At 37.2% G+C, this 21399-nt stretch overlaps 2 protein-coding genes across 12 annotated transcripts in view; both read right to left on the reverse strand.

Moving 5' to 3' along the window:
• Nucleotides 1–15655, reverse strand: LOC117603896 (uncharacterized). 6 transcript variants are annotated; one of them, XM_034323472.2, is made up of 7 exons: nt 10935–11064; nt 9729–10203; nt 8061–8227; nt 7183–7400; nt 6868–6942; nt 5668–5899; nt 1–3847 (listed from the first exon to the last, which is right to left on the reverse strand). In XM_034323472.2, the coding sequence occupies exons 3-7, from the start codon at nt 8218–8220 to the stop codon at nt 3732–3734; spliced, it is 801 nt and encodes a 266-aa protein (XP_034179363.1). In that variant the 5' UTR covers nt 8221–8227; nt 9729–10203; nt 10935–11064; the 3' UTR covers nt 1–3731. The 6 variants fall into 6 exon arrangements, with proteins under 6 accessions (XP_034179363.1, XP_034179365.1, XP_034179367.1 ...); XM_034323470.2 differs by having other exon boundaries at nt 2–3847; nt 9710–10203; XM_034323474.2 differs by lacking the exons at nt 9729–10203; nt 10935–11064 and adding an exon at nt 15514–15655.
• LOC117603889 (uncharacterized) overlaps nt 10638–21399 on the reverse strand; it is a 23778-nt gene continuing 13016 nt past the window's right edge. For 5 of the 6 annotated variants that reach the window (XM_034323457.2, XM_034323455.2, XM_034323453.2 and 2 more), the window contains exons 3-8: nt 18831–19149; nt 18110–18329; nt 17319–18003; nt 16735–17242; nt 16523–16657; nt 10638–16443 (exon numbers count right to left, since the gene is read on the reverse strand). In XM_034323457.2, coding sequence (XP_034179348.1) covers nt 16297–16443; nt 16523–16657; nt 16735–17242; nt 17319–18003; nt 18110–18329; nt 18831–19149 — 2014 coding nt within the window. In that variant the 3' untranslated portion in view covers nt 10638–16296. The remainder of the gene's footprint in view (nt 16444–16522; nt 16658–16734; nt 17243–17318; nt 18004–18109; nt 18330–18830; nt 19150–21399) is intronic. The other variant, XR_013062984.1, reaches the window with a different exon arrangement.

Consider the following 21399-nt stretch of genomic DNA (forward strand, 5'->3'; position numbering starts at 1 on the left):
TGTTCGTCCTCCTAAGGAGTTTATTCAATAAGCTAAGAAAATAATTACAGCAAATTAAATGAACGCAGAAAATAAAATACGGGTATATGTATGTTTAGCAGGTAGATCTGCACAAAAGGGATAAAATCATAAATTGCATCCCTTATGAGCTTATTCAATAAACTGAGAAAATGACTCAACTGCACTACCCAGCGGTCGCTACATGACTGGATAGTTGTTACTATATCAATAAATTATTAGCTCATATATAAAGAATCAAACTTTTATTTTGATAAAAATGTAAATGAACAAAGATTTATATCTGTTAATTTACACAGCATAAAATTTAACAAAGAGATTAACAAATGATAACAATGTCAAAAAATTACAGTAAGTAATTTACATTACAGTTGATAGTTATTAAAATCTATTAAAATAAAATTATTATTCTCTGTCAACAGGTAATACGCCTTTAGCTTTTTTAAATTCGAAATTTATTTATAATTGTATGTATATCCTAAATCAAAATTTACCTATGCAAATTTTTGTAAATCCAAAAACCGTGCTTCCCAAAATAAAATGGAATGTATTGTATTTTTCACGAGAAAGTACGAGCGTTTCGCGCAGTTCGACTGAGCTCACAAAGTTCCCCACCATGATTTACTTCTCACTGCATCTGCCATATACACGGTGGACAAAATGTACTAATATAGGAACGGCTTATTATAGGGCAGAGGTAGTGAATAATCCTCAAATTTCTAATCACCCGATGAATCCCCTGTCCAGCGTGGCTTACGACATACAGCCGTACGGCGCTTGCGCGTTACCTTGGTAGCGGAGCGTGGCAGAACCAATCAGAGCCAACATGTGCAGACGAAACCAAAATTCGTTCATCCGATACTCTCTCGTGAAAAATACAATAAAGAAAAATAAAGCTTCAAAAAAATACAGTAAACCCTTAACTTTAAAGATTATTAGGAGTAATTATTATCTACTCAAGAATTTAAAATATTTCAATCAATATTGGAATAATAATAAAAAAAGGTCTATATCTTTTAATTTATTAAATTGGAAGTAAAAATCAAGTTCCATAAAATCGAGAGTTTACTGCAACATTTAATATCGCTCTTTTTATAAGAGTAACATCAGCTTCATTATCAATAATATTCGAATGATAACATTATCATCGATCGATCAACATTCGAATAATTACGCGAACAAGTATTCATTTAGTATTCGCATAAAAGTGACAACGCAGTACTCGGCATATACATTATATTCGACTAGATTATAATTATAATAAGTCTCTCTACTAGTTTTTTTGCATTTTTCATGTTTTCGCTCGTTTGGCTTTCGATCAAAGATTTTTCAACTCATATCGAATTTCTAATGCACGTGTACAGTGTCTCTAATAGTATTACATGCGATAGAAATAATCTCAATTCTCAATGGCCAAGTCAATTGGACACTATAATAGTAATAGTAATAATTGTCATAATTTTCTAGATCCTTTTTAGTTCTCTTACATGCTATCGCTTTGAAAGTTTCGTATAAACCCTGGTAAAATTGCATCAACATTGCCGTTGATGTTATCTGGCCATTTGCGACTCTGATTCAGCAAGTGAAACAGTAAATTCACCCTTTGAGAGATCAGACTGTCGACAAATTTGTAAAACAATGCGAATAATGTACAGGTTATGTGCGGCGGAATAGTATTTGTGCTCCTTTCAAATAATGTTGCAATATTAAAGAAATACTTTCAACTCTGAAAGTGAACTATCCTCGAGCAACGTAAATTAATCTTTGAAGAATTGACAACCGTATCTTCTCTTCTGATTTGTGTAAAAACAGATGCTTAACCTATGATTATTTTTACTTTATTATATTGTATTCAGGCCTGTACACTTGGCGCATAATTAGCGCTGTGATTTTTATCCGAAAAATATACGACATTAAAAATAAACTGTTATAATAAATAAACAATAATTTGTGCAGAATGTTAGCCGTAACTAACGCAACTATAATTGAATTTACCGCTTAATAATTAATAGTCGTCAGCTGATCACTGATAACATAATGGAAAGATTATTTTTTGCGAAAGTTTTAATTTAAGAATCCTTGCAACGAATTGTTATAGTTAGGTTAGAAAAACATGTGGTATTTTTTAAATATATACGATAAATTAAGAGCTAATAACTTATTAAGTGCGTAAGTAGGATTTTAACGGCATAATTACAAAGTGACACCTGTTGCTAATTTTGAAAGATCTTAAAATGCAAATTAAGATGTAAATGAAAATAATTAAGCTGTGTTTAGTTTCATAACTTAATCATCCTTTAACAATTAATTAAATGCAAAGTTTCCAATAAGGTTTAATTAATCAAAAATAGAATTATTAAATGAATAACAAATCGATAATATTAATCAAGTACTCGTGACTAGTATCGTGATTATTATAAAACAAGCAGTCGTAAAGCACTGCTTTATGACTGTCCCTCGTACATACTTTCGTGAGTGAAACTCATTAGAAATAAACACGCGTATTTGTATACGTGAATTGACTTGAAACACGCGCGCATATGATTTCCCTAATCATTCGGCGTTATAGTGAAAAAACATCGCTGTAAATTTCTCGATTTGACTGACAATAAACGATAACTGTCTGCAGTCGAACGTAGGCCTGCCTGTTCATGTGTTGGGTAGCAATCAATACTTGTATGCTAGGCTTGGTTGTTAATAGCGTCATATTGTCATTTCGCAAACAAAATCGAGTTTAATTGCCTCATGAAATTTTCAGATTACACTCGCTCATTAAATGCAACTTTCTCAAAGTAAATTCCTTAATGGATCAATGCCTAGAATTTTTACCGTTGGGCAAAAATATTTACGCACTTTGGCAGTATATGCATTTTCTGATTACAAGTCTGAAGTTTGAATACGCGAGCAAGTATAATTAAATTTCATGCCGTAGTAATTAGTTAAAACAATGATACTCACGCTTGATTCCGTGATCAAATTTTCAGTTACAACTTTTGTGCTTCGAATAATACATTATTCGTTACTTTGTGGACATTGACATGAAAAGATGAACGAAAAGGAAAAGTTACTTTCTCTGTAGAAAGGGTCACAAGTGTTGTAAGAATCGCGTGCGAATTACCTACAATTGTAATGCATTGACTGTTTATCAGAAGCCCGTATATGCGTATATCGCTAGTACTAAACGTATTCGTTTATGGGTACTTATTCATTTAAGTCCGTGATACTAAAATGTTTAAGGCTGTTTGACAATATTTTCCTCTTTACAATGCGCATCTTGGTATTTAAAATTTCGCGATATACGAAAAGCACTAGGAATACTCGTCCCGATGGAAACAGCATCCCGTGCGATGCGAATAAAAAGATAACCTAAAAAATCTGTTCTTTATCAGTACGGTACACAACTCTCGAAACACAGTACATTTTTCGCAACAACGATAAAACCTTGATCTATCTCTTTTTACAACAAGCCAACCTGTTCGACATCGTCAACTTCGATGCGATTCTCGAAGAAGTAGAATTCATTCAACTCACTTCAATTATATGTGAACCTGCCTCGACACGCTCTCAGGTGCCGTTTCTGTGCGGCCACACACCCCTCAGAAATCCTCCGGAAACTTTTACAGGCGTCTTTACGTAGACAAAGTACGCTTTCTTCTTTTTCTGAACACGAGAAACCATTTTGTCCGGGTCGCGGACCGGAATCTTTACTCGTCTTATTCGCTGGACATCAGCTGCACGCTGTCATCCGCCGATCTGTGAAGTCGCCGAACATCCGACAATGAACGAATCGGCGTTGGATGCAATAAAGAAAATGTGTGCGAATGGCGATCTGGAAAATTGCAAAAAAAAGCATACAATTGTTTTGCGAACGTGGCAATAAACATTTGTATAAACATTTTTGTTGTAAGTGTAATAATTTTTGCGTAATCGTAGTTCACAGTCGAATTGTTACTTTTGTCCCCGTGCGCCCCTATTCAAAGAATGCATATAGGAATGGTTGATGCGCTGTGTATATCGGGTTGCGTGCCTGCAGGCGTATGCGCAGTTTACTCTAAATTGCATGCCTGCAGGCGCAATCTGTATGCATTAATCGTTGATAAATAAATAATTAACATATCGTCCAGATTGCAAATACAATAAATCAATTCAGCATAATAGTAAATAAAAATTGTTTTTATACAAAATAATCTGTGCTATTTAAATTATAAAAACTTATGAAAAATAGATGTATAGATAAGTTTGAAAATCCTGCAATCAGTAGTATAACACTGATACCATATCGACACCAATACTATTATAGTAGTAATATTAGTGTACCTCTACAATATCAATATTATCATAGTAATCAAACGTGACCCGTAAATCTAAAAAACGATCAATTGCACGAATTGTTGTGCAACGAGACGCAATTTGCCCCCGATAAAATCACTGAAATCGATCTCCAGGGAGAGCAGTAAATATTTTCTCTTTGCAGAAAGCTAGTGAAGAGCCGATCGAAAGTTTCAACTGGGATAACACAGAGACACGCCCACAGGGGTACCAACGATTAATTTATGCGAGTTAAAAATAAGGTAAAATCGATCGTATATGTCTATAAGCAGGCATCAAGGTCGGGAACAAGTGTCTGCTCGCGAATATACATATGTACACACGAATTTGCAAATATTTGTATGCCAATTTCCATATTTATTGCATGTGTTACATGGAATTCAGAAGAATTGAGCCGATTAATATGCAACTGGAATATTAAGGATTACATGGTACAGAGTGAGTCAGATAAAATGTTACAAACTATTATCTCAGAAACTATAGCAGCTATCGACCTAATTTTTTTCTCAGAATTAAATGGTACGAAATGCCATGGTAACTATTTTAGAAAAATTTAATATACACCACGCAATTAGGTACCTTGTACCATTTAATTAAGAAAAAAAGGAATTAGGTCGATAGGTTCTATAGTTTCCAAGGTAATAATTTGTCTTTATCTGACTCACCCTGTGTAAGGAGTACCAGTAATTGCATTTCAAAGAATTGATATTATAATTAAGATATTTTGCATTGTAAGAAATTTGAGTGTTATTTAAAAGGATGCATTTATTTAGAGCAATTTTGAGGTGACCTTAATGCCTTCGCTTATCGATCCTTCCTCGTTAAATTTTAATAAGACCCTCGATTTCTTTCAACCTTCTAAGTTCGGCTTCGTTTCTCTCCTTTAACGAGCTTCTTACGTCCACTAGTTACGCTGCTTGGCGCATAATCAAACTTCTCGATTAATTGCAATTGTAATGTTCAAGCGGAAATGTTCTCCGTGGTCTCCATTGACGTCATCGATGCGGTGAAACGATCAATTATATGGAACTAATATTTATTCAAACATCGGAGACCACAGAGAAATGGGCAGCTAATTCATGATAGCGTAAGTTATGCACGTGAAACACGCGAACAATGCCTGTAGGATAAACGTGAGCGGTATACATGTGTATATGTTAATTTATAAATTGAAGAATATAGGAAAAAGCACATTGTCCCACTTATGTAAATTTAAAGATAAATCTACTTCTTGTAAAATTAAAAAAAATAAAATAAAATAAAATAAACAATGCCTTTTATTTTCTTGTATCTTTTAATTTTATTAATTTGAAATCGCACCTCTGATATCCGTGGATGGTTCGCTTCTGGACAGCTCCTGATCGTTGCCTGAATATATCGGTATCTTCGACGGACTCTTATAATGTGCCAGGACGTCATTTTTATCGGACATGTTCTGATTCTGATGAGGAAAATGAAAGGCTGTCGTGTGCGGCCAGGAAGCCGGTGGTGGACTACGTACCAGGTGTTCGTGCACCTGTGCTAATGTCAAAGGGTCTGTATCACCCAATTCCTGTAAATGAAGAAATTTCTTCATTGTAATTTAAAATTAACTTCCCCCGAACTCGTGAAAGTTTCAGATTACACTATTATGAAATCATAAGTTTCAAAGTGGTCGGCGTGAAAAAAATCTTCGATAAACAATACTCGCTCCATTGTTTTCGGTGATTGAACGTTTTGGAACTCGCCCAAAGTTCGACAATAAACTTCAGATAAAGTACATAAAGTTTTATGTACACTAGAGGATACAGTAGCGAGGGTCATTGTGACCGCACCCTAGTAGCCGAGGGTTAATGGAATGAATGTAGTGCCTTTTATAACAGATATCAGCTGAATGATCAATAGCCGTTAGATCCACGACCGACAAATCTGTTCCTTGCGTTATCCTTCGGGAATAATACCACCCTTACAATGAATCAAGAAAATGAGTTTTCAGTGGGAAAGAAATAATTAATGTAACCTGTCGTTTCCCTTAAAGGGGGTCGCTGATAAATTAAAAAGTTCGAAAATTAAAAATAGGAAAATTGGGGAAAATTGATTACTCGAATACGATGAGAAGATATTATTAATTAATCTCCTATAAACTATAATCTATCGTTTCCCTTACATGGGGGTCGCTGATGAATTGAAAAGTTAGAAAATTGAAAAACTGAAAAATGGGGAAAATTTAAAAATAGGAAAACTGATTATCATCCACCTTGTCACCGACAACCCGTGACTAATGGGTCAGTCAAACCCAACCAGTAGTCGAAAATCCATCCACGATATTCCAGTCGACAAGAAATATTACTTCCTTTTACGCGTTTCCATTGTTAAACCTTGCCAGAAACCGAAATGCGATTTATCGGAGAAAAACGTAGGACCGACAAAGAAGAAATACCGGTATCCGTTATCACTTATTCTCTATCAAGTTCACGATAGCATTAATAATGCGCCGAGGGTCTCGATCGATGTTAGTAATAAAAATGAAACAGTATTCACCTGAGACATCAGAATGGCGTCGTCTGACTCAGACTCTTCCAGAGACTCGACCAGGCTTTCCCGACTGGCTAGTACCTGGAAAAAAACAGATCATCAATTGAATAAAGTTCCAACTAACATTGGTCTTAAGATTTTTGTCGTCTGCAAGTAGTATAAGTCATTGATAGCTGCAGTAGAAATAACCGTACATAGTCGGACCAAAATTTAAAACGAGTGATACATCCATAATAATTAAAATATTATAAAATTTCTCCGTTGATCTTGTGCATCGTTAAGGGTTTGGCAACGAAAAACAGAGGTGGTATCGATTGGTACCTGTAGGAAAGGGTTATCCTGCCGGCTGAGCCTAAGTGCCTCCATGTCCTGATCGATGTTCCGCGTTCTACCAGGTGTCAAGGTTAAAATAGAGTGCGATGGTGATGGCTGACAAGCGACGACCACATCGACGGCTGCCACGCTCAAGGTCGACGGAATTCTCGACACCTGGGTGTCATTCTCGCTACCGCTACGCCTGCAAGCGTTCGTGATGATCGCTGAAACAGATAGCATCTGTAATAGCAGGTGAAAACGGCCTTCCAAGAAAATCACTTCTTCCGTATTCCATTTGAAACTAACACAATGTGTTAATCTTCATCTCTCGCAATTGAACTTCGCTCAACCCTTTCGCTTCTAACTTTCTTTTTAAAGATTAACCTTTTATTATATCCACGTTCTATGTATATATATAAACACGTGACGAGGCTTAAATTAATCTCTTCTATTCTATTTTACACCGTAATAAAAATATCCTCCACTCTTTTATTTACTTTGGTACGGTTCACTTCGCTAAGAACTTCCACGGTTACTTACTAGACTGTTCTAAAAAAAAAATTCACCCCTTTTTCTTTCTCTTTTCCTTCGAGAAAGTTTTCCTCGCGAGTGCTACCACTTGAAGAGAGTGCTTTTTAAAGCTGGTTAGAAGAGAAGTAATTTAACATCAAGCTATAACTATATTTCTAATTTCTTTAATTAGAAAATTAGAATTTTCTGAGTAATTACTACATACAGGAAAATTTAAGTTTTGTTTGTTGTGAAAATTTCTTTGTTAATTGAATTATAGGAAAAATGAAAAAGGGGCTGAATTTTTCAGCTGAAGTTTTACGTTTGTAAGAGGGATGAACTTTCACAGGGTTGTTGATAGTTTTACAACTTACCCGGGGTCTCGACTTTTGGAGCACGTTCCATCTCTTCGTCCTCGTTGATCTTCATCCCTAACGTGAATTTTTTCGATTTAAAAAAGTTTGAGAGAAACGCTGCGCCCTTCCGCTTCACCCGGTCGTATCGTTGAGCGTTCTCCGACGACACGTGTATCATAATTCGTCTAAAATTGAAAAACAACCGTTGTTAATCTACCGATGTACACGTAAAATTTACCATTTTATTTAGAAAAGAATTTTTCAAAAGGTACCAAAAGAAAAATAAAAGAGAGAAAGTACCAGGCACTGGTTGTTCGTTTTTGAAAACGAACAAACGTTCATTGTCAGATATACAAAACTTCTCTGAACGACCCGTTTGTCGATAGACAGAGATTCCGGTTCGGAATTAAAATATTTCCTGAGAGTTTGATTAATTTCAAGATTGTAATTCGATGGAAAAAGGTGCACCGTGTTATCGGTACTTGTTTAGGAAGAGGAGGACAGGCGTTCACGATCCTCGGCGATCGCATTGCCAACTGCAGCTGCAGGAGGGTGTGCTTCGTTGTTTCTTCCACGATTTTGCGCAGCTGCAAGTGGTCGTGGAGCAAGAGAGAAAGAGAAAGAAGCTTGCGTGTGACGGGGAGGTAAGAAACGAGCGGTAAAAAACAGAGAGGACAGTGGTGAGGGCATCTCGAAAGAGAAGTGTTTCAAAAGTACCGCGGGTACAAGTGCAACCCCTGGAGAGGCTCGTTTCTTTCCCTTTCGATCTGCTCGCTTCGTGGCCCACATTCCGACTCTCTTTCATTGCTTGAAATCACGCTTAAGATATATCACTAAATGAGATTCAAGTGTCAATGATCCTTTACTTTAATTAAAAGACCACCCTTGATGGTCATCAGAATTTCAGAAATTAATTTCCTCGACAATTAGACCCTTCTTTGCGATATCCATCGGTACAAATGATCGATAAATTATTACTTAAACAACAGTTTCATTAAAAAAAAAAAAAAACCTTCATTTCTATCATACTCAATTAATAATAATTAATAATAAACGCTAGAAATAGCATTAAATCTTCCTAGGATCATTACTAATAACCTTATGAATATTAATATTTAAATTCACTTTGCAGCAAATCTATTAATAATAATTAATAATAAACGCTAGAAATAGCATGAAGTCTTTCTAGGATCATTACTAATAAACTTATGAATTATAGATATTAATATTTAAATTCACTCCGAAGGAAATCTAATTCCATCAACCTCCCCGTCAAATCAATCAAGCCGAATTTTGACCGATCAGAAAACTAATTAAATCGACCACACAGAAGATCCGCGATCCCGTGTCAGAGACACGAGCCCTGCTCAGTCATCGTCCTCCTGTTCGATCAAACGACCCCTCCTTCTCGGCATCCCGTGCACGATACGAGTGCACGACACGCGAGCCATCGTCATAGGGGAAGCTGCTCCCAGAATTCGCGTTCGTAGCCGGTATTTTTCCAGCAGTGAACATCTCGTGGCACGACCGGCGATCGATCGGTCCTCCTCCACCCACGAGACGAGTAAAGTCGGCTCGTAAATCGGGACGGTATCACAGTACACGTTTCTCCACCGCACCACGACAATCATTTATTTAACCACGAGGGGGACGTGATTTTTACTTACTTCTTCGAGGTGGACGCACCTGCTTCATTTTCAGCTGCGGACGATCGTTTCGCGACGTACGTGGTATGCTGTTCGCGGCGCGACTAACACCGTCTCAGGGCTGCATCGGAAGCAGGGAGAACAGGGTAACCGGGTAGGACTTTGCGACGATTCGCTGCGACCCGGAGCGTCGAGAGGAACGAGCACGCATCGGCTACGGACACGCGCACTACGCTCAACTACCACCCCTGTTTCACCTTTTCTTCCACACCCGCGCCATACCACTTTCCCACCCTCCGGATACACTTCTTTTCGTCTACGCTCTCTTCGTGGTTACTGGCAGCTTCGTTTGCTGCCTCGTTAATCGCGCCGACCGAGCCGGGGATTAATTAGACCCCGAGATAAGGGTGAATTGTTGAGTCTTCGGGGTTGATACGTTTCGACAGGGAGATTCGGTTTGTCCGATGAATGCTAGTTCCGAGCGATCTTTCCTTTCAATTTGTATGATTCATCTTCTGTTATCACGCGTAGAGATTTTCGTATTGCTTCGTTACGATTAATCTTATTAGTCAATTGAATTTATGAAGAGGGTACTCAAAATTTAAGCGATCTCGAGTGGTTTTTTTTTATTTTTTATTTGCTTCGTCATTTGAAAGAAATTTAAATGTATCAATCTATTCAGAAATGATGAAAGATGATGATTTGAAATTATTTCAAAATTGAATAATGAATCAGTTTTATTATTCGTGAGATTACGAATAATTATCTGATCTATGTTCTATCGTTTGAAAAAGCTTGCTGGAAAATACCCAATGATTCTGTTTACTCGGTAAACAGCTGTAGATAATTACGAAACGTTCTTCCGATCATCTTTTAATACACACTTGTAAACGTACAAGATTTTCAATGCAAACACATCGGACGTGTTAATTGAAAAGCTCAGGAATGATTTACAAAATCGTTACAAGAATCGTTTATTCATATACAATCGAGTAATTCTTATCAGTTAGCAAGAATAATGATGAAATTTCGTTTCAACGTAACTTCTGACTGAACGAGACAATCCGGACTCTCAAATCCATACAACTAAACGTAACAATTTATAATTTTCACAAATTAATTTGTTTAAAAACAACAGCGGCAATGGAAGATGATTTTCCAAGACAAAACAATCGAAGCAATTAACGCCTCTTCGATTATATAGACACTGCTAATCGAACGCTGATAAATAACACTGATAACTCACTCTAAAAATATCCAAGTACAGTCGTCGAAAATCGATCAATCTTCCGGTTTAGACCCATTCTTCCGCGTTTATCCCTCAAACTAAAAGCTTTCACTATGGTAATAAACGCGTTTAATCCACTAAAACACACGATATTCTCACGGAACGTCACGTTCTCGAAATGCTTTCACACGACGATGCTTCGTTTAATCGTTCAACGTGTTATCGTATTAACCGCGATTCAATTATTCAATTGTCGGGGCACATCTCGCTCCCAGCGAGCTCATGATAGCTACTGATTGCGAAACGAGTAAACTTGGTGTTCCTCGGCCGTGCAATGATAAGAAATAATCGTGACAGAAGCTTTAAATTGAACACACGTTTCAGCATTGATTACATTTCCCTAACAATCATTATATCCCGCACGTGTTCTCAAACCAATAATGTTATTATTATTTTTTCGAATAATTAGCATACTTGATTTTGATCGTTCTACGGAATTTTTTCCAAGATTCTTCAGAATTTTACGAATTTATAGACCCCTAAATGGATTCATCGAACTTAATTATAACTTCTCCTTCTTTAATTAGAAAACTAATAACAGAGAAGTAATGAAAAATCAATGAAATTGCGAGTAGAGTGTCCTCGTAAATCACCAATTAATTCTATGCAAATTAGACAGTTAAGTTTAAGTTAATTATGTCCTACCAGTAAATGTATTAAAATTGGAACGAAATAAAGACTCGTGTGATCTTTTTGCAAGGACAACACCCAAAATCGTGAATATTTTATTAATGTCTAACAAAATATTAACTTTTCTGTAAAAAGCTATCAAGAATTTTTGCATGTTACTTCTTTTTTTCGGTTGAGAACACCTTGTACGTAGAAAATGAGATCATCTAGATAATGAAAAAAGCCTGTTCTCTTTTTTCCTCCCCCTGTTCCATAATCGACAGGGGTTAGTGACGGAGCATTAACGGGGGACACATGGAAACGATAACGCGGTTCGAACGTTATTTTACTTAGCGTTTAGGAGAATGATGACAGTAATGGGTTCAGGTAATGCTGGACATTTTCAGAGATAATGCGATGATCACGCTGATGATAGCGATTACGTTCGTGCACGTGGATAGTTGGATCGATCTTTGCCCTTTGAAAAATTATTATCTCCGAATAATATTGTGTAACATTTTCTTTTTTATTCAAAAGGGAAATAGAAAAAGAATTATTCGAAACAGTGGTGCAACCATAATTGCCCAACAGGGGGGTGAACAAAATTTTTTTTACTTTAATTACCCTACCCTGATTTGAAAATTGCAAATTCGTGTTTTCCCTTTGCGAATCGATCCAGGTGGATACGTAAAAGTTCAATTTTATTGCAACGCACCCTCGCAACAGAACGGAGATACAAAAAAATGAAAGAGAGGATGCTACCGCAGCGATGTCATTCTCGAAATTTACAAAAAGCTGTATCGTTCGCTGAACTATTACATTATTCGTATGTACGTGTGTGTATTGTTTGATAAAAAAAATATATATATCTATATATCTTTATTCGACATCATTTTGTTTTTTCTTTTGTATTTTTCTTTTTTTTTTTGTTTTTTTTTACAAACGCTACCGAAATGTTGTCCTATGGAATTTGCACTTGTACAGACTAAAATACTGTGTTTGCGAAAATATTCATGGCTCCCTTTTATTGGGATACGTGGTCGATGCCTTCGAAAAGTTACAAAAACACCTGACATCAACTATTATTAGTATTTATCGTCGAGATAAAAAGATACACGCGCCTCCGTATGTATCAGACTCATCCCTTCGTCTACTGTATTCGTTTAAAATCAGACTAACTAAGATTCCAAACGAGCAGCTGTTATTGCAAATTAAACAGATCTTTCGAAAATTACATGATCGAATATTCCAATTGTACCTGGATACAATTCGAATATTCGTTGTATTCGAATAATTCAACTATTCGACATTTTACAACCCTACCGGTGACCCTTTATGGCAGTCAGCTTTGTTAACGATTCCATCTATTAGCGTTACTGTTTCTCTCACTCCAAGAGTGTAAAAATCGGAAATACATTTCATTGAAAATAGAAAGACGTTCACACCTTGAAGATTGAACAACAATAACATTCTCTATTGTCGATTAAGTACTAAATTAGACTAATGAACAGGATCATCCAACTGTCTCATTCTAATTTCAAAGATGCTTATAAAATTTTGCAATTTGAAATGTATCTCTCTGAAGACGTCAATTTTGATAAAAATCAGAAGAGAGCTTAGTTGAATGACGTTCCTTCTTGTCAAAATAGAAAAAGCTTGGTCTAAAAAGTGTCTGAAACTCTAGGGATTCATTTTCTCTCTATGTACAATTCGTTAGCTCGACTAAAAAAAAAATGTAAGAAAAGAAAATAGATTGAAATAATCGACGAACAGTCGCGACAGCAGCAAACGACGATCCTTTCGACAAAAAGTATAATGAACACATAAGCTACGTGTAAACGTGTGTGTGTATGTGTAATTGTGTACGTGTGATCGTGTGTACGTGTCGCTAAATACACAATGAAGAAATACGCGACAACGATGACACGAGGCTCTTTTTACAATGCAAGCAATCGACAATGGAACTTCATTCGTAAAGAACTTTTTTTTTTGTTTTTTTTTTCTTTTTTTGTTATTTCCTTATTTTTAGGCAACGCATCACTCGCACATACCTAATAATAATAACGATCCTGATTCGATGATCAAGAATCGAGTTACGATGAATCAATTAGTTCGCCTCTACTCGATATGTTAATTGAACGAATCATTTTCTACGATGATGTTCGTATATAAACACAGCGACATCGAAACAACAAATTTTCTCTTCTTTATATTATGCGTTAGAAATTAATTCGTCATATTTATGTCACATGTATATATGTATATAATATAAAACATTTGAAAAAATCACAGTTACTTAAAAAACACCTCAGTTTATCGCTTCCTTCTTGCTCTCCCATATGCACCCATTCGCTAAATCATTTCGATATTTATGTATCATTTATTTATCTACTATTTCGTTCGATCATTTTCGCTCCATATCGTTTGCCTCTTTTTTTTTATAGTAGAAATGATTCGCTTCGAAAATACCATCCGATGAATTTTGTATAATTATAATTAACGAGGATATCTATGGCAGAGAAGGTTTAGTTTCGAGGACGATGAATCCACGTAACAGCCTATAAATCTTTACACTTATTAAATTTTGAACAATCTGCAAGATTGTTTTTTAATAGAGCGATAGAGTTCTTGAAAATTTTGAAATTATTTCCAAATCATGGTCAATGGAGCGATAGAACCCGAACACAGTCAATTAAATGTGAAAGAAGGAAAGAAAGTCTGTAAGGCAGTGCAGACCATCGCGTAAAGAAAGTCTAAGCAGGAAAACTCTTAAGTACTAATCGTCGCGATACGGAAAGCAATTATTTTATTTCCCTAAAATCATTTCCCAGAATCATTAAAATGAAAGGAAATAAAGCATCAACGGGGTGGAACACCCTGTTGAACCCAGTTTCGTTCAACAATAATTTTCAAAAATATACGTTTCCATAACGTTGATATGACAATGATAATTAATTATAGATGAATAAATCACCCAGATTTTTATGACAAGGATCACCTCAGGGTTCTGTGGATGAAGATTATTTAAGTGATCGAATTCGTTCAAAATGGAGCAGCGATTGCATTCCTTGGCAGTGTTGGCACGAAGCGTAAAATAAAATTGTCAAATTAAGCGGATGATCGTGAAATATGAGCCACGAAACTCGAGATCAACGATTGTGGTACAATTTTATTTAATTACATTAAGTATGCGATACTTAAAACTTTCAACACCCTGTGTAAATCAAGAATGAAACGATAGTAAACTGAATTAGCAAACATTACAGAACAAATCTCTGTACAGTGAAAAAATATTCTGTGTAACTTGTGTCTCGAGTTCCGTGTTGTATTTCACTGTCAAACGCTTAACTTTGCTTTTCAGATAACAAAGAATGCAGAGTACGAAACGTTTGCGAAGAGTTCCATTCGTAAACTGTTCTGCTAAAGCATGAAAAACGAAATCTAAAGTAAATTTAATTTAATATTTCGTTTTTGTTTTCTTTCTTTAGGAAGTTGCATTGATTTCGACTACGGAAGATGATCCTTGCAATTGGAACGAACTTTTAAATGGAAGAATAAAGATAAAAGTATTGCATTTCATTCGTGTAAAAAGCTGCTTTCAATATTCTGTATGAAAGTATTAAGATAAAGTAGTCAAAAAAGTTACTACAAAAAGGGGTATTTGATTAGAAATATTGGCTACTATTATATTCAAGTATTCGGTACATAAAAGATAAGTTTCTAATAAAATACTCACACTCAAGTATCTCGCTTTAATACTTTCAAACGTTCAACGTAACATACTTCAACAGATAAAATCATTAAAAAAGAAATAAAATATTAAACATTTATAAACTATATAATTTGTAACTTGTATCTTTCCAATTGCTAGAATCAATCTTTTATCCTAAGTTGCTTAAAAGTATTCTTTCTATAATTGAAAACTTACAGTTCCTTCTGTTCTCGATAAAAACCTCACTGGTATTTAGCAATTCTTCGTGCAAAGAAGTAGTTAAATTATTCGTGGGTAACTTCACTTTGTCAAAGGATATTGTCCACGTTTCTTGATCCTGTCACAAGACACGACACATCCAATCATTCATCATCGATCGTGTTCTTTCATTCATCAACGTCTGCGGACTGTATCGAAGATTCACTGCCCACACTGGATCAGAATACGTACACATTACGATAATGATCACAATGAAATCGTTAATACAAATATACATATATATGTATACATATATATCACGTATACAGCAAGAATTTAAGTAACGAGTATCGCTAACTAACGAAACACGCCGACACCCGTTGCGGTACCTATCGTAGAAAGTTGGATAACTTTTTTTTCCATTTTTTTTTTAGTACGAAATTATTCTCGAGAGACGACGTATTATCTCTAAATTACACCCTATCTAAATACTTCTTACCCGCTAAATGTTCGCTCGAAAAGAAGCTAAATAAAAAAAAAAAAAATAAATGAGAGAAAGAAAGAAAGAGAAAAGGACGTGCCAGTGATGGCAGTAAACTTCATTCGGAGTCCCTGTTCACCATGAATCGTCGCGGACAACGTCAGGCGCGACCGATTGATCAAAGAGCTATTTCATTAATGCTAATCATTATGTACAAAATTTGTAATATATTACATGAAGATTTCGATCCGTCGCTTGAATTATCTCGACCGACGGATACCCGGCAGTAAGGAATGGTGTCGAGTGGCGTGCACCTTCCCTTAGGAAAGAACGTTGACCTCGCGCGGTGAGCCACAAACGTTTAACACGCTGCTCGTCGAGTTAGGCGTGATCTGATTTCGTGCTTCGTTCTGCGCCTGTCGTATCGCCTCCTTGTACGGGCCTCGTTTCTTCTTGTTGTACCGTGTCTTCAACAAGAAATCAAATAAAATCGAAGATCGTTGAATAGCGGTTGAGGATACCTGCGAGTATTTCGTTAATAGTTACCTTGAACGTTTCCAAGAATGGACTCAACTGATCGCACGACATCAGGGAACTCGTCGAGGAACCGTACCAGGCAACGTGAGCCTGCGGTCCGGACGACGTGCCATCTTCTTTACAAGAAACTGTGATGCTGAGAACCTGTAACGACATAAACATGATATTTATTTCCCATACAGGTAGAGATGTTTATTACACGCCGATGATTTCTTACGTACTTTTCCAGGCCACCAAGGGAACCCATGAATCTTCCCCCACACAACATCACCGACGTCCATTCTTCTGCCATTAGCGGTGAGGCAATGTTCGACAGGGGTCGCAGCTAGGCGCATCATCAATGGGTGAGAGGGCGGTGGAAAATCTGGCGCTGTTTCACCGGCATCTACCTCAGGCTCCTGTTCGCTCAACTCGTCGCTACTGGCTCCAGGACTCTTGCAACCGGACGAGGCGTTGCTCACGGGGTAATCACATCTGGCATAAGCGTTTGTGTTCAATCTCTTCAGAGATATCGATAATTTTTGCTTCAGGCACTGCTCCTTTATGGCCGTGTACGATTCGCTGCCCGGCAATACGTTCCAGTTTTGCTGATTCTCCGTGCTAACGGACTCCGGGCAGGGCTGCTGATGCTGCTGGTTTTTGTGTTTCCGGTCCTCCTTGTGTTTCTTTTTATGCTTCACTTTATGCTTGCGACGATGATACGATAAAGAATCGAACGTGGGATTGTACCTGTAATAAAATTACGACAATTAAAAACAGATGACAGAAGTATCGTTATAAATTAGATATCGAATAAACAATTCACCGTGGAGATCCATTGCAAGGCGATCTAGCTGGAGAAACACCACCGAGCATCTTTCTTCTCGCTTCTTTCTTAGCTTTCTTTAACGCTCGTTTCGCCGCTTTAGCACTAGCATCCTTCACGCCTTGTTTCTGAGGATCCACCTGTTCCTGTCCATCCTCCTCGCCATCCTCGCGATAACCATAATCGTTATCAAAGGTTCTCGGCAATTCTAACGGATCCCTTTCCGTCTCTGTTTGCACGTCTTCGGCCTCGTCGGTCTCCTGCTCGTACTCTGGATCTTGTATCTTCGAGGGTATCTTCAGTACGGTACCTTCACCCTGAGCACCGAAGGAGATCTTAATCACCGGTGTGGTTCTGGCCGTTCTCGTCGGGTCCTCGAACACGGTCTCGTCCCAGAGATCCTCCATCGATCCAACGGATCGTTTCTTCCTCGGCACTCGGCCGGCTCTTGGCCTCATTGTCGAGTCCGCTGCCGCCAACGTTTTCTTCTCCTCTTCCTCCGGCACCTTAGCACTTTCCACCGACGAACTACTGAGTCTCCTTGGCGTCGCACAGTACGCCATCGATGGATTACTGTCGCAGTCCGTCGATTCGATACGCTCCTCCGTTGGCTCGATCGCGTTCGCCGATGAATCTCCCTCGTCGGCACGGTTGTTCCAATACGACTGACCGATCTTTACTTTGTCTATGATATTGAGATAGAGAAGAAATAAAATATATGGAACTTTGGTATCTTTAAAAGGGCTTAGATTCTAAGTGCGCAAGATTCTTCTCCGACGAATATAACTAACCAGTTCCCTGCATAGCGTTGCTTATCTCATTTGGTTGGAGTCTCGAGATCTTGGGGATGAGAGACGGTCCAAGCTTCGATGAATCGGGGCTCAGATCGCTGGACGACGAGGACTTGCTAATGTTTTCAGACTGACACTCGGAGAACAGCACTCTTGACGTTTTTTGAGGCTGCTGACCGCAACGACGATCGCTTCTTCTGGTAGAACCATGAGCCGTGACCTAATGGAATCGAGACGTTGAATGTTTCCTTTATTCGTTTCGCTTGTATTTCTTACAATATTTCATTTTTGTTCACTTTTGAACAATTAAACGATGCATTTATAAATTTCATTATTACAACTTAATATCTTAACATGTGTTTTATAATTTACTTGGCGCTAAGCTATTTACAAAGTGTGATTCATTTTTATCACTGAACATGGATAAATATAAAATAATCTGAATGCAACACGAACTTTTTTATTTTTTCCAACAGCATCACCGCTTGATATTATTTTCAAATATGTACAAAGTAATATTTCCAGACAAAAAAAAACAAAAATTTTCAATTTTATTACATTCAGTGTTTCCTACAAACATATTTCAATTAATGATGTTATTCGACACTTTCTGTTTTGGCTTCAAAAAAAAAAAGTCCAATTATTTTCTGCAAAGATGACCTGGAAAACTTCAGAATTCCATTCTAAAATAAACTCGAGAAAGAAAAGAAAGAGATAGTACCTGTTGTTGCTGCGACTGCTGCTGTTCCGGCTGCACCTCCTCGTGTTTCCGTTTTCTACTGACGTCGACGTTTTCGCTGTTCTCGTTGCAGATCGATCTGCATTTGCTGCACAACACCTGACGTGGCCTGAGCCTGACCGTTGGTCGCGCATTCTTGTACCTGGCCGGTGGATTGATGTTCCTACGAAGATCAACTTTCGTAGTGGCGAGCGAACTCTTTCTCTCTTGGAAATAGCTGAAACGGGCAGCGATCGTTGCCAATTTGTCGCCATCGGGATCGGGCACCGGTTCCGGGGGTTGCACGCCGCAAGGCAGACCTCTGAAATCGAAAGAAATTATCAATTACTTAAAAATCTTAATGGAAAACTGAAAATTGAATTATTAATCATTTTTCTTCTCTTGGAAGTTTCACGTCTGAAGTTCTACTTAATTCCGTCTGAAAATTTAATACTGCATTCAGGAAGCAATCTCAACTTTTTTCCCTGATGAAAACTCAACTAATCACTTGCGCATCAAAAAATGATTAAAACTTTCTGAAAATAAACGAAGTTTCATAAGAGAAAGCGAAATTCTCAGAGATGCATATTTTTTCATCATCCTAAGTGAGCATACCCTCTTAAACCATGGAAAGTGTATTTTTCTTTCTTTACACACCGCGATTGGGAAAGGAAAAAATTGTAAGCGATGACGTACTTTCCTGAAAATTATCCTTTATTACGATGGAGAAGGCTGTACGAGCGTTTAATGAAATGTAAGAAGGGAAATGATATCGATCCAGGTAGATCGAATCGCGGTAAAATAATGAAGACCTTTCGTAACGAAGGTGCTATTATCATAATTACCTCGCAGACTATGTAGCCGAGGACGAAACACGTAAAGCAACAATACAAGTCACTGTGTTCGAGACTATGATTTCGTGACTAACCGAAGCTCCGGCAAGGAGGGTTAAACAAAAAAAAATAAATGAAAAGCGAAAAAACGTGTCGTGTTTCCTTGCATCCAAGATGAATATTTTTCTGTCTTTCTGTTTCTCGATTAAGTTCGCCTGCTTTTGAAGAACAGTACGGTGAGGAGGAAATCAGTGAAGTGCAGAGTCACGCCAGACTCGTTGGAAATAAATTGAAAGCAAAATGGAAAGAAAAGGGGGAGATGATGGTGGATTCCAGGATAAGGAAAATGTTAATTCTCAGAGAAATTTTGTAATGTAAGTAAATTTCTATTGCTTGCTGTTTTGCGTTGGGTTAACAAGAACTCAGCTACGACGAGGGTTCAAATCAGACAATTAGGGCAGTAGAACAACTAGGAGGTCACAAGAGTCGGTCGACCCTCTATTAAGAAATTAACAACTTCTTTCTTTAATAAATATCTGAATACCAGAAACGAAAATTTTTAAAATTTAATTAAAGGAAAACAATTATTTTAAATAATATTGCTATGGTACAAATAATGTAAAATACCAAATGGAAAGCTTGAAACTAAAAATTAGAAAATTCCTATACTTATTAATTACAGTGGCGTTCAACGTGTTAACAGTGAAAGGGTTAATGTTACAATTACTTCTCAATGAAATATTAATTAATGTTTCTTCATGGCGACTATTACGAGTAATATCCTGTATTGGATACTTTATCCACTTGATCCAAGTGAGATGATGTTACTTATGGGATCACCTGATATATTTCAACCATGCCTGTATTGATTCGCGAGGGGCGGACAATGAGCGACAGCCTGACGATGTGTATCCATTAATATTTTCCTGTTCTCGATAGCTGACAGATCTCAAAATTCGGCCGTGTCTGGCAACAGACATCCGGATGAATGTACATCGATGACAACCGAAAAAAAAGAACCCACGGATCTTCCAGACTCGTTGCAAGCAGGAACCTCGTCTTTTTCCCCTCGTTTCACCATACGCTACCGTATGTGGCTCTTTTTGGTCGACCATGCTTCACTGCCGTCTCTGGGATTATTTTTGCGCGCATTGGTTTATTATTCTGTTTTTCTTTTCTTTTTCTTTCAGTTCGTAGAGAAAGAATTGTTTCACGAGGAGCTGCGAGGAAGAGATTCTATACGAACGAATCTCGAGGCTGCAAGTTTTAGAAAAAGAATTTTTTTTTTTTAGAATGTGTATTTTATATGAAGAAATATTATTTATATTATTCTGAAGAAATATTATGCAGTTTGTCGAATAAAATTTGGAGCCTTTTTAGAATTCATTAAAAATTCATGAGCTTTGATATCTTCAAATTAATATTCAAGGTGAACGAGGTAATTAGGTCAGATTGTACCCTGGTAGTTTAATTAAAAACAGAAAAATAAATGATACCTTTCGTAAGTGCAGTGATGCACTTGGTTGATGCAAATGCACCTCGGCCCAACTGCACTTAGAAAGAAAAGGCTGTAATTTGTAGGGAGTGTGGTTGGATAGGGTGATATTGAATGGTGAAATCTATTTTACTCCACTTTCGGCGGACACTGGCACGCAACGGTTGTTCGCAGAATGATGTAACACGCTAATCCATTATGGGAGCACGTCTGATAAGGAAATTGTGATTCTGAGAGGAGTTTT

The sequence above is a fragment of the Osmia lignaria genome, chromosome 11 (assembly GCF_051020975.1).
Source record: "Osmia lignaria lignaria isolate PbOS001 chromosome 11, iyOsmLign1, whole genome shotgun sequence".
Lineage (NCBI taxonomy): Eukaryota > Metazoa > Arthropoda > Insecta > Hymenoptera > Megachilidae > Osmia > Osmia lignaria.

What these genes read in the sequence shown, in the direction of transcription:
- LOC117603896 (XM_034323474.2), bottom strand. Translation starts at nt 8,220, where the DNA reads ATGATACACGTGTCGTCGGAGAACGCTCAACGATACGACCGGGTGAAG. An exon ending in TCCAAAAGTCGAGACCCCGG is followed by an intron (nt 7,401 to 8,060) that starts GTAAGTTGTAAA and finishes TATCTGTTTCAG; the next exon opens with CGATCATCACGAACGCTTGC. An exon ending in ACGCCATTCTGATGTCTCAG is followed by an intron (nt 5,900 to 6,867) that starts GTGAATACTGTT and finishes CTTCATTTACAG; the next exon opens with GAATTGGGTGATACAGACCC.